This window comes from Carassius gibelio, chromosome B13 (genome assembly GCF_023724105.1).
Source record: "Carassius gibelio isolate Cgi1373 ecotype wild population from Czech Republic chromosome B13, carGib1.2-hapl.c, whole genome shotgun sequence".
Taxonomy (NCBI): domain Eukaryota; kingdom Metazoa; phylum Chordata; class Actinopteri; order Cypriniformes; family Cyprinidae; genus Carassius; species Carassius gibelio.
The window spans coordinates 8,677,007-8,688,056 of record NC_068408.1 but is presented as its reverse complement, the minus strand read 5'-3'; the positions used below and the strand labels follow the sequence as shown (position 1 = coordinate 8,688,056).

The window sequence follows — 11,050 nt, the reverse complement described above, 5'->3', positions numbered from 1 at the left end:
GATAAGAGTATAAGACCACCAACATTTTTAAGGTATCTATCTATCCATCCATCCATCCATCCATCCATCCATCCATCCATCCATCCATCCATCCATCCATCCATCCATCCATCTATCTATCTATCTATCTATCTATCAGGCTTTCCAAATATCAGTTATCCCTTCTGTCATTTTTACCAGAGCTCAAAGTGTGTGTGTATCCTCACTCTCTCTTCTGACTCTTCAAAACACTAGCACTGTGGTGGCGAGTTTTGCACAAAGCAAACGCTGCTCACATTTTCATCAACGGGCAGACTCTGGCGGACACTGTGCCCACAGCAGTCACGAAGAGGCTGATGCAGCGAGAGCCAGAGAACAGAAGATATAGACCTCAGCTCCTGCGGTGAGACAGGCGTGTGGCAGGCAAAAGGTCCGTCAGCTGACTCAGCACGTCTGTCCACCCTCAGTCGTCTTACCTAATGGGGATAACGCCTATAGTAGCCAGGTCTAATGCACGTTGATGGGAAATTAACACAGTAAATGAAGGGCCATTCATCTGTTCTGTCATCTTTAACAGAGGTCAAACTGTGTGTGTTTCCTCACCCTCTCCTCTGACTCCTCAAAACCACAGCTGCTCCAAAGCCACAGAGGATTCCATGTTTTATGGGGACATTCCGTAGACATAATTAGTTTATACCGCACAAACTGTATTTCTATCCCTTCACCTTAAACCTACCCCTTACAAAATAGTGGGACTTAATTTAATTTAATTAAGTTATTTTTTTATGGGGACCAAAAATTGTCCCCACAAGTTCAAAATGTACTGGTATTACTGTCCTTGTGGGAATATTTGGTCTCCATAATGTGAGGAATACCAGTTACACACACACACAGAATACACACATGCACACCAGGCTTGTAGCAAGGCTTAAAGCTTCTAGCTAATAAGTTCAGTGTTTAAGAAGTATAAATACATTTGCATTGAGGAATGAAAATAGATAACATAAGACATTTTTCACATCCCATAACTTTCATAATGTGCGATCATCATTTAAGAAAACGGATGCTAATCTAAAATACATTTTATGACACCAAAATAAATTAAAGGGGGGTGAAATGCTATTTCATGCATACTGAGTTTTTTTACACTGTTAAAGAGTTGGATTCCCATGCTAAACATGGACAAAGTTTCAAAAATTAATTTGTATGTTTGAAGGAGTATTTTTGTTCCAAAAATCGTTTTTTCGAGTATGGCTCTGTGTGACGTTAGATGGAGCGGAATTTCCTTATATGAGTCCTAAGGACACTTCTGCCGGAAGAGCGCGCGCTCCTGTATAGCAGCGCACTGAGAGGCTGTGCACAGACAATCACTGATCAGAGCGAGAGCGTCGCGAAATGTCACAGAAGTGTGTTTTTGGTTGCCAGGGCAAGACAACCCTGCACAGATTACCAAAAAAAAACAGCATTAAGGGACCAGTGGATGGAGTTTATTTTTAAAGAGCATCGACGGAGTTGTGCAAGTGTTTTTGTTTGTTCCCTGCATTTCGAAGATGCTTGTTTTACAAACAAGGCACAGTTTGAGACAGATTTGCACATCGTTTATTTCTTAAGGATAATGCAGTCCCAACGAAAAAGGGTCACGATCGTGTGTTGGAACCGCAGGCGGTGAGTAAAACTGCTTCAAATATCTCTGTGTTGTTAACTTAGCTATCAAGTAAACAACATGCGATGTTGTCATCAAACTGCACTTTCCACATGTACAGCTTAAAAAAAAAAAAAAGACGACAAAGTGGAACTTAGTCATTTTCCAAAACCGCTAAGCAAATATATACAGTTTTAGTACATACCACATAGAGACGTCGTTTGCTGATGCTGCTCTTGTTAAATTTCAGCCTCTGGATCTGTGTCACAGCTTCCAAACGCTCTCAACGCAAAAGCTTACTGGCGCTCGTGATTCTTTAGCTCCGCCCACACGTCACGCCTCCAGCCTGTCGTGTTTTTCCGGGAAAAATCGGTACAGACTATCTTTCTCTTATGAATATAATGAAACTAAAGACTTTTTGGAGTTATGAAGGATGCAGTACTACTCTATAGGTACTCAAGATTAACAGGATATTGAGTGAAAACGAGCATTTCACCCCCCCCCCCCCTTAAAATAAAACTAAAATATTTTTTTTTTCCTATTTGCACTTTATCTTTAGCAGGTCTAACATATTTAAAATAAAAATGAAAACAAATCAAAGCTAGAAATGTCTCGAGAAGAAATCTGGAAAAGAATAATGTGAGAACAAATGAAAACTAAACCCAAATAGAAAAGACAAGTTTGAAATGAAACAGAAATAAAAATATTATAATTAAAAATATTTTTTTTTAAGAAATTAACACTTTTAATGAGTAAGAATGCATTAAATTGCTGTTCTTTTGAACTTAATATTATTTATATTAAGAATTCTGAGGGGAACTGCACCATGATTTCCATATAATTTGTAAGCTACAGAATTGTTTCAACGCTTGCCAATTCAGGATATTTAAATAATTTATGAAGGATCATGTGACACTGAAGAATGCTAAAAAAAACACACCAATAACATTTTAAAAATACATGAAAATAGAGAAATCTTATTTAAAATGATAATAATATGTGTATTTGTGACGTACATCACCACAATATTGTATATCTGTGTAGTGATGTCACAGAGTAAAGGGTTGGAGTAAGTCTGTGCCCTGTATGTAGATGCCCAGATGGCTCGTTAGTGCCAGTATATTTGTGTGTGCAAACATGATTGGCAGAGCTGGAATGTGTGTGTGCGTGCTGAAGTATGAATGAATCTGAGGTTGTGTGTCTACGAGATAATGCATTCGTGTGTGTGCTGTGCCATAGTTCTGCCAGAGGGTGTGTATGTGTGTGTATTTTCTGCCTGAACAGTCCTTCTGCTGCAGAGCATCAGGATATTTATAGAACACAGAATTATGATGAAGAAAAACAATAAGCTATGCATATTCAGCATCACATGGATGAAAAGGATTATTGGTCAGTAATGGTGCAGTGCGAGGAAAATTTTGTTGGATAGAATGGTTTATGTGTGTGTGATACTGATGTTACCAGCTTCAGCTAATTATACAGTATGAGCTCTAAGAGATAATTACAATACGAAGAGTTCATGTGGGTGTTTGTTCTAAGAGAGGAAAAAGGGGTTTTCCGCTAAACTTTGCCAGTTTCACAGCAGGCCCCTTGTGTAACCTTCACACGCACACACACCTTTCTATCCTCTCTGCCATGTGATTTGCTAGCTCAGGAAGTATGCAGTAAATATTGAATTTGATTTTTCCTTTTCTTAGTGCTGGGATTAATAATTGATGCCGTTTTCTTACAGTTTGTGATGAAAAATTGAAGCACACGTGTGAAGGAGTCTCAAGCCACAGTCCAAGAACACGACTACACACTTACAAATACGAAACGCTTAAATACACACACACACACACGTGTGACATACAGTACAGGCCTATATACTGTATTTATGCAAATACATATGCCACATATATACAAGTTTGCTTGCAGAAGGCAGTTTATTAGTTACTGTGCTTGCGATACAGCACAATATAGATATTCTTCAAACATTGTCTTTAGAGTTTTTTATAAACCCTATACAACTTCTCAATTAACTGGCTAATATGCAGACATTATTCAAACTTGTTTTTAATTTCTACAAATATTCTATCAATGAAAATCAATGTGAGATTTTTTAAAACTTACATTTTAAACTACAGATAGCAGAAATCTTAATAAAAAAATATTAATGTCTTACTGATTAAAATCTTACTCACCCTAAACATGCATACAGGTTGAAAGATTGCATAAACCTAGTTTGTTAATGTTAATTCTTAAGAACAGGAACCTTAGGCCCTATTAGAGAAGAAGAGAGCACTTACGTCTCCTCTGTGATGAGGCTCTGCAGGTGAGATCTGATGGATTTGAGCCAAATAAACAGTCATATTTAAAGTTGACAAGTCAAGTCTCACAGCATCTTCCACAAATCTTCGTGCATTGCATTAGCTGCTGGATTGGCTTCCTGTGGGAATTGATTCATTTGTGCAACCATCATCCAAGTCGCAAAGCTCCCACTGACCTTTGACTTCTGAATTGGTCCAGTTCTGAAGGACACGGGAAGGAGGAGATACTTTCCCTGGCTGCTTTAACATGTCTTCTTCCAGGTCTCTGACACTCATTTGGCTTCCTAAAATATAATAATTTGCATTTTGATTGAAACATTAATGCAAAAGAGACCATTCACACAAAATGTGTTTATCTTCGAAAAACACAAGATGCAGGCAGTTGAGTGAGGAAAAAAAGTGGTTTACTTGTGTTTACACAGAGAAACAGTGTGAAAAGTTGTTCAGTGAAATGGCAAAACGCGTTCTGTGGTGTGTTTACTGTTCTAGTCAAATCACACATTTGCAACCACAAAACAATAGGCAAAATGTTCCCTCACAATTAATTGAGAAGTTACACTGTACATGTGTCTATGTTTGAAGCCTGACAATGCCTAGGCCAGATTTCTAAAACATTGTTAATGTTTTAGTTTGCAATACTAATATTAGAAGCATGCATGCACAAACCCACTAGGCAACATCTTACATTTAAATATTTTGCAGGCCCATTTTGTTCCTCTGCGGCAATGAAAATGGAATGAATTAGACTGAAATGTTCATCTCTGCAATGATGAATAAAAAATAAAGATGTTTACTAGCATCAGTAAGGCTCTAGCTCTGTGGTGGAGGTCTGAATGTTGTTCAAGAGGTCTAAGTTAAATACAATTGTCACCATTAGTGGAGAGTCAGATTAATTGCTCAGTGTTATACTCTTTGCTAACCTTTGGCATTTTTATTATATATTTAAGAAATGTATACTTTTATTTATGCATTAAATTGATCAAAAGTCTCAGTAAAAACACTGATTTCTAATAAACTTTCTATCCATCACAAAAAAAACTTAAAAGAATAATGACAATTTCCAGTTTTTAACACTGATATTAATAAGAAATTCCATCCATAGGGAATATATATATATATATATATATATATATATATATATATATATATATATATATATATATACACATTACTTTAAAAATGTAAGTTAACCACATCTTGAATTACCTTTTTCAATGACCAAATCATGGCAAATAATGGGTTAATGTGCAAAATACAGAACAAATGTCTTATTTTATCACATAAATGAATATACTAACTTATGATAGACTAATATCAAATAAATGATAAATTCATAATAAATGAAACACTTTTTGCCAGCATCAAATGCCCTGTAATTCACTGTTATAAAAGCACTTCTCTGCTACAGCAACACTTGTCATGACAAATTAATTAGTCTGTTTTTGTGCTCCTCACCTGACCAGCCAAAACATCTCAAAAGTTTATTGAAACATACTAGAGCCTTTCCGTGTCAACACTGTTTTGACTCGAACTGGACACATGAGTGGCTTTAATGCCCCCTGAGGATATCTGGACTCCTGAAGTCAGTTTTGTTGACGTGTTCCCCTCGGCCCTAGAGGATCATTCCCACTTGTGCAATTAAAGTGACGGAGCACATGATATGACAGTGCTGGAATTTCCAGCAGGAGAGTGATGAGGGGGAAGAGGGAAAGTCAGCAGGGGCTTGTTAAAATGTGCCTCCGAACAAAGCTTCACATCACACAGATGAGTCAGTGCTGGCGTTAACATCAGCCTGAGAGCCGCAGCCTGAGCACAGATCCTGTTTGGAAATACACATGTACTCCTGGTCAGAATCAAGACCGTGTGCTTCTCCACAGCTGGACGCAAGATAAACCAAAGATTAGACCTTTAAAATCACACAACCTTTGGTGTAGCATTGATCAAAGCAGCAGGGGGTGATGTTCCACACAGATATTAGCGCTTGCTCTAGCATCTCACTGATGCATTTATGGATGATTATGTGCAGGTTGCATTGTACAGTTTCAGTTTTATGCCTTGCAAATTTAACCATTTGTTTTTCTGAGATGTATTATACATTGCTGTTGTTATAAAGAATACCTTTAAAAATACCTTTAGTTTTTTGTAAAAAAAAAACTTTACATTAAATGATATAAGTATAAAAACTTCTAAATTATTATTCTAAAATGTCATTGAGATTCATTAATACACATACATGGGAAATCACATTCACAACAGGCTTTGATGGACTAAGAATATAGCAGCGATTTACAAGACGGCCCATTCACATGTTTCTGGCTCTCTGATGTTGGTTAATGATAAACATAGCATGCAAGTAATTGTTTTAAACTCTGAAACTTTAATAACTAAAATTGCCCTGTAAAATAATCAAATGAACCCAGAGAGACACTGCTAAAGACCAACAGCCTAAATAAGCTCATCAAGAAAGCATGGCTCTGGACTTCTGGAGGTCATTGCAGAAAAGACAGTAATTTCCAAACTGCGGATCATCATACTCTACACACTCCATATTATATGCTTGCTGGAATGAGATGTACAGTGAGCAGTAGGCTGATCCAGCACTGGTGTACAGAAGGTCATTCATGCCTACTGCCTATAGACTGTACCATGGACCCATCATGTGCACAGGCACCATTGGTTCTGTTAGCACCACTGAACGAGCAAGGGGTTTTATTCACTCAGATGCAGTACTGGGGCTTGAGTTATGCATTACTGTGAATGTGAACTGACATGGAATAATGTTTACAACCTTCCTGATGCCATAAAAATATAGGAGCACCAAAGTGGACAGAGAGTCTGCTGCAAACATACCCAGCCACACAAGTGCACAAGGACATACTTTTCCTAAATAGACCACAAAGTGGCATTCCATATGCCAGACAGTAGAGTCCGAATTGGTAGTTTCGGAGCTAGATATAATGTGATCGTGCAGATTTATTATACAGTGACAACCATGGTATACTGCACAGTTTTTATTGGTGTGTTACATCTGCAGGCCAGCAGGGGGAGTTTAAGGTTTTAGAGTTTTATGTGCCTTTCTTTAGTGGAGCTCGCTGCCCCTCCTGGTACTCCTTCGAATCCTCCCAGGGACGTGGGCCACGAATGTTCTTCCATCCATCCAAGTCCAAATCCTTTAATTTCTGTAGGAACAAAAGAGATTAAGCTATATTAAATCATCCCCCAAAAAACCACAAATCACATGCACAAACACACAGACATGTAATATCAATTGTCAGGTCTCAAAAGCTACCAAAAAAAAAAAAAAAAATCATAACAAATACATTAAACTTTAATCAAGTTGTAATGGCCTGGACGCTATGTTACATAAACTAAACTTAAAAATTTTTGTTGATGGTGAACAAAGCTACATTTTTTTTAATCATAAATGCAGTAAAAATAGTCATGTTGTGAAATATTATTACAATTTGTAAATAAAACTTTTCTATCTGAATATGTTTGAAAAATGTATTTATTCCTGTGATGGTAAAGCTGAATTTTCTCCAGTCTTCAGTGTCACGTAATCCTTCAGAGATCGTTTTAATATGCTGCTCAAGAAACATTTCTTATTTTTATGAATGTTGAAAACAGTTGTGCTGCTTAACATTTGTGTGGAAACCATGCTAGATTCATTTTTTTTTTTAAATGAATACAAGTTCAAAAGAACAGCAGAAATCTTTAGTATCATTACAAATGTCGGTAACACTTTTTAATAACTGCATGCTATTAATCATTAGTTAAGCATTAGGAAACAGTTAATTCATAATTTATAAAGCGTTAATAGACATTTATAAGCAGTTTATAAATACAGATATAAATGATTTATACCTGATTTAAGAGCATATCTATAATGTATTTAATAATAGTTTTTTCATACTTTATTAATGATCAATTTATCATTTCTAAATTAAGTATAGCATTATTTACACACCAGTTATTAAGGAGTTGTCAGTGGTTCATAAGATCATTTAGAAATTGTAAGTAAATGATTAATAAACTATTTAAATGTGCATTCATACATTTTTTATTCAGACATATAGTAATAGTTACTTATAGTGTTAATAAATGGTTTATTAACATGTATTTCTACTGTAATTCAGGGTTAATTCAGGTAGTTATAAAACGTGTAGTTGTTAGTTAACTATTTTTGTGAGCTCATCTAAAGTGAGGACTATTTATGCCTTGTAAAGCTTTTACAAATGAGATTTAAAGGCTGTTAATATTTCTAATACATATTAGATGAGCTCACATAAATAGTTAACTGTCCACTACTAAAGGCTTTATAACTACCTGAATTTACTACATTTCTTGTGATCTTATGAATCACTGGCAACTCCTAAATAACTGGTTTGTAAACAATGCTATACTTCATTGAGAAATGATAAATTGATAATGAATAAAGTATGAAAATACAATTATTAAACACGTTATAGATATGCTTTTAAATCCAGAATAAAGCATTTATATCTGTATTTATAAACTGCTTATTACTGTTTATTAATGCTTTATAAATTATGAATTATCGGTTTACTAATGCTTAATTAATGATTAATAGTGTGCAGTTATTATAAAGTGTTACCCAAATGTCTTTGCTGACACTTTAGATCAACCTTGCTGAATTAAATCTTCATGACCCCAAAGAGAACATTAAACTAAGTACACTAGTTACCAAAGAGGAGTCAGCTACAGCTGGGTGTTTTTATTTTATTTAATTTTTTATGATTCATGGAGGATCAGTGTAAGATCTAAAATAAAATAAAAATTAAGATGACACATGACTCCAGTTAATATATATGGTCTAATGAACATCTGTGAGATGACAACATTTCCCTGCTTCCACTTGAGGGCGCTCTTCTACTACTGTCTGGCAGCAGAGGGTCAGATCTAATAGCAATGTAACTTCTTAAAATGGCTGCAAAGCTAAAAATAAAGTTTTTAAAGTCAATAAATCACCATCGCAATATAATGACAGGCTCAACCAGCCACAGCCTGAAAGGAAGATGCTAAATGAACCAAGTGCCATCCAGTGGACTAAGTCAAGACTAAACAGCTAACTAGACATCTTCCGTCTAAAATAACTTACAGCATGCTAATTGTCGGGTCAGTCAGTCTCCCTGGAGAAACCGAATGTTATGTGTCCTGCTTGACAAACTGCATGACAAAATTGTGATTACAGTTTCTGAGTCACTCTGTGTTAAGTCCAAACCTGCTCCGGTTGCATTTAAGATGCCAGATGCTTAACCATTAAAGTACAACAACCTCACTAGCGAGTAAACATAACTTCCAGTCCGCAGCAAAACAGCAGATGGCTCTATAAAACATTATAGCACTATAAAGCATTACTGCACACACACACACACACACACACACAGATTCTCCATCTATTCATCTCATTCTCTCATTACCTCATACTCCTCCTGAAGTATGGCTGACTGTTTTTTAGTGTTCACCCGGGCTTCCAGTGCAGGGTCCAGCTTAAACAAACATGCAAATGAGAAAATACAAATGATGATAAGGGGAAACTATAATAATCTTTTATTAAACCGCATAAATCAGTTCCAGCTGAAGTTCTGTTAGTGTCACTTGGCCTGTACATGAAAAGATTATATGACGTTATATGTTAGTCTGTGAAGTTTAACATACCTTCTTTTTCATCTTCTGTGCATCATATCTTATCTGTGTGAATTCTCTCAATCCAAACGACCCTCCAACAACCAGCAGCTTCAGACAAAGATTAAATATGAGCACTAGGGTGTTTCATTATGTACAGGGAAAATGATTGATTTGACAAAGGTAGAAAGTTGACAACAATTTTGAACAGAAAAAGAGAACTTGTAAATATACTGCACAAAAAAAAAAACTGATTTATATTAGAATAGACATGTGCTGGTATTGGATAATGTGATATATCACGATGATGAATATGCACGATAATGTTATCTTGGACACTTCTAAATACAGTGAATAATTATATATTACAAATTATTCAGAATTTCTCTATGTGGTATTTTAAGAATAATTTTCCCATCAACTGGTCAAAATGCACAACACAGCACTATGCTGCTTGAAAGACCTGTGTGCTGCTCTGATGTAAACAAGCAGGCATGAGAAGCACATGGGAAACACGTGAGAGACGCGCCGAATGAAAACACATTCACTCTCTGACAGCAGATGGCGCTAAACTGCAGTCAAATGCAGCCCTTACCCTGGAAACCCCATAAAAAAAGCAGCGGCTACTTTCTAAAACATATTGAAATAATTTTAAATAGCCATTATAGCCATTATTTTTTTATGGATTCACTAGTGTTCATCACAGCGCCAAATACTTAAATATACATACTTAATAGTGTAAGTGTTTTGATTCTTTATTGTTCGTTCACACATTACTACAACATATTCTCTCATCACTCTAACTGTATTCATTTTTTCGTTGTTATAGGCATCAATGAATTGCTTTACATAATATTTTCATATTACTGCATAAAAATTAACACATAAAACCCTTAACTGAAAAGGGTGGGGTGGGGGTTACTTTACAACATACTTCATTAAATATTAGTAATGTTGGACAAAGATTGCATCACTCAATTTTCTAAATAATAGTTGACGGCAATTAAAACAACAGTTAGATTTAATATTACATCAGATTACAATTAATAGTATTACTATTATTTAAACCATGAATTCGGTTTTGATATTACCTGGTCTTGTGGTCCACAACTTTTAAAATCATATAAACATTGGACTATAATCAGTGAAAGCTCATTCTGCATACGAACATTACAGCGCTCACCAGCATCGGGATCCCATATTTCAGTGTCCTGTTCTTTTGGAGTTTACGAACTTGATTCCACATGTTTAGTTAATGCATGTCATTCTACAATTTCATATTATCAACAATAAAGTCAGTCGGACATAATTCAATATGACTCGACCGGGCAGCCTCATATTGCGTCCGTGTAAAACTAAGGAAGAAGTTATTGGTTCCACTTCAAAAAAAAAAAAAAAAAAAAAAAAAGACGAATAGGAATGAAATTATTGTGTAAATGAAAGCACATTTACAGTGTTACTTTAGTTCAGCTAC

At 35.7% G+C, this 11,050-nt stretch overlaps 1 protein-coding gene across 1 annotated transcript; it reads right to left on the bottom strand.

The window, feature by feature from the left end:
* Positions 1–6,926: 6,926 nt before the first annotated feature.
* On the bottom strand, positions 6,927–10,932 carry LOC127970124 (cytochrome c oxidase assembly protein COX16 homolog, mitochondrial). The gene is made up of 4 exons (XM_052572399.1): positions 10,760–10,932; positions 9,610–9,687; positions 9,372–9,440; positions 6,927–7,109 (listed from the first exon to the last, which is right to left on the bottom strand). Exons 1-4 carry the CDS (start codon positions 10,820–10,822, stop codon positions 6,996–6,998), a joined length of 324 nt encoding a protein of 107 aa, XP_052428359.1. The 5' UTR covers positions 10,823–10,932; the 3' UTR covers positions 6,927–6,995.
* Between the last annotated feature and the right edge of the window lie 118 nt (positions 10,933–11,050).

Excerpts from the sequence above, each read along its gene's own strand:
- LOC127970124 (XM_052572399.1), bottom strand. The coding sequence starts at position 10,822 with ATGTGGAATCAAGTTCGTAAACTCCAAAAGAACAGGACACTGAAATAT. Across the intron at positions 9,688-10,759 it reads AATATGGGATCCCGATGCTG|CTGCTGGTTGTTGGAGGGTC; the intron begins GTGAGCGCTGTA and ends CTTTGTCTGAAG. Across the intron at positions 7,110-9,371 it reads TACTTCAGGAGGAGTATGAG|AAATTAAAGGATTTGGACTT; the intron begins GTAATGAGAGAA and ends TTGTTCCTACAG.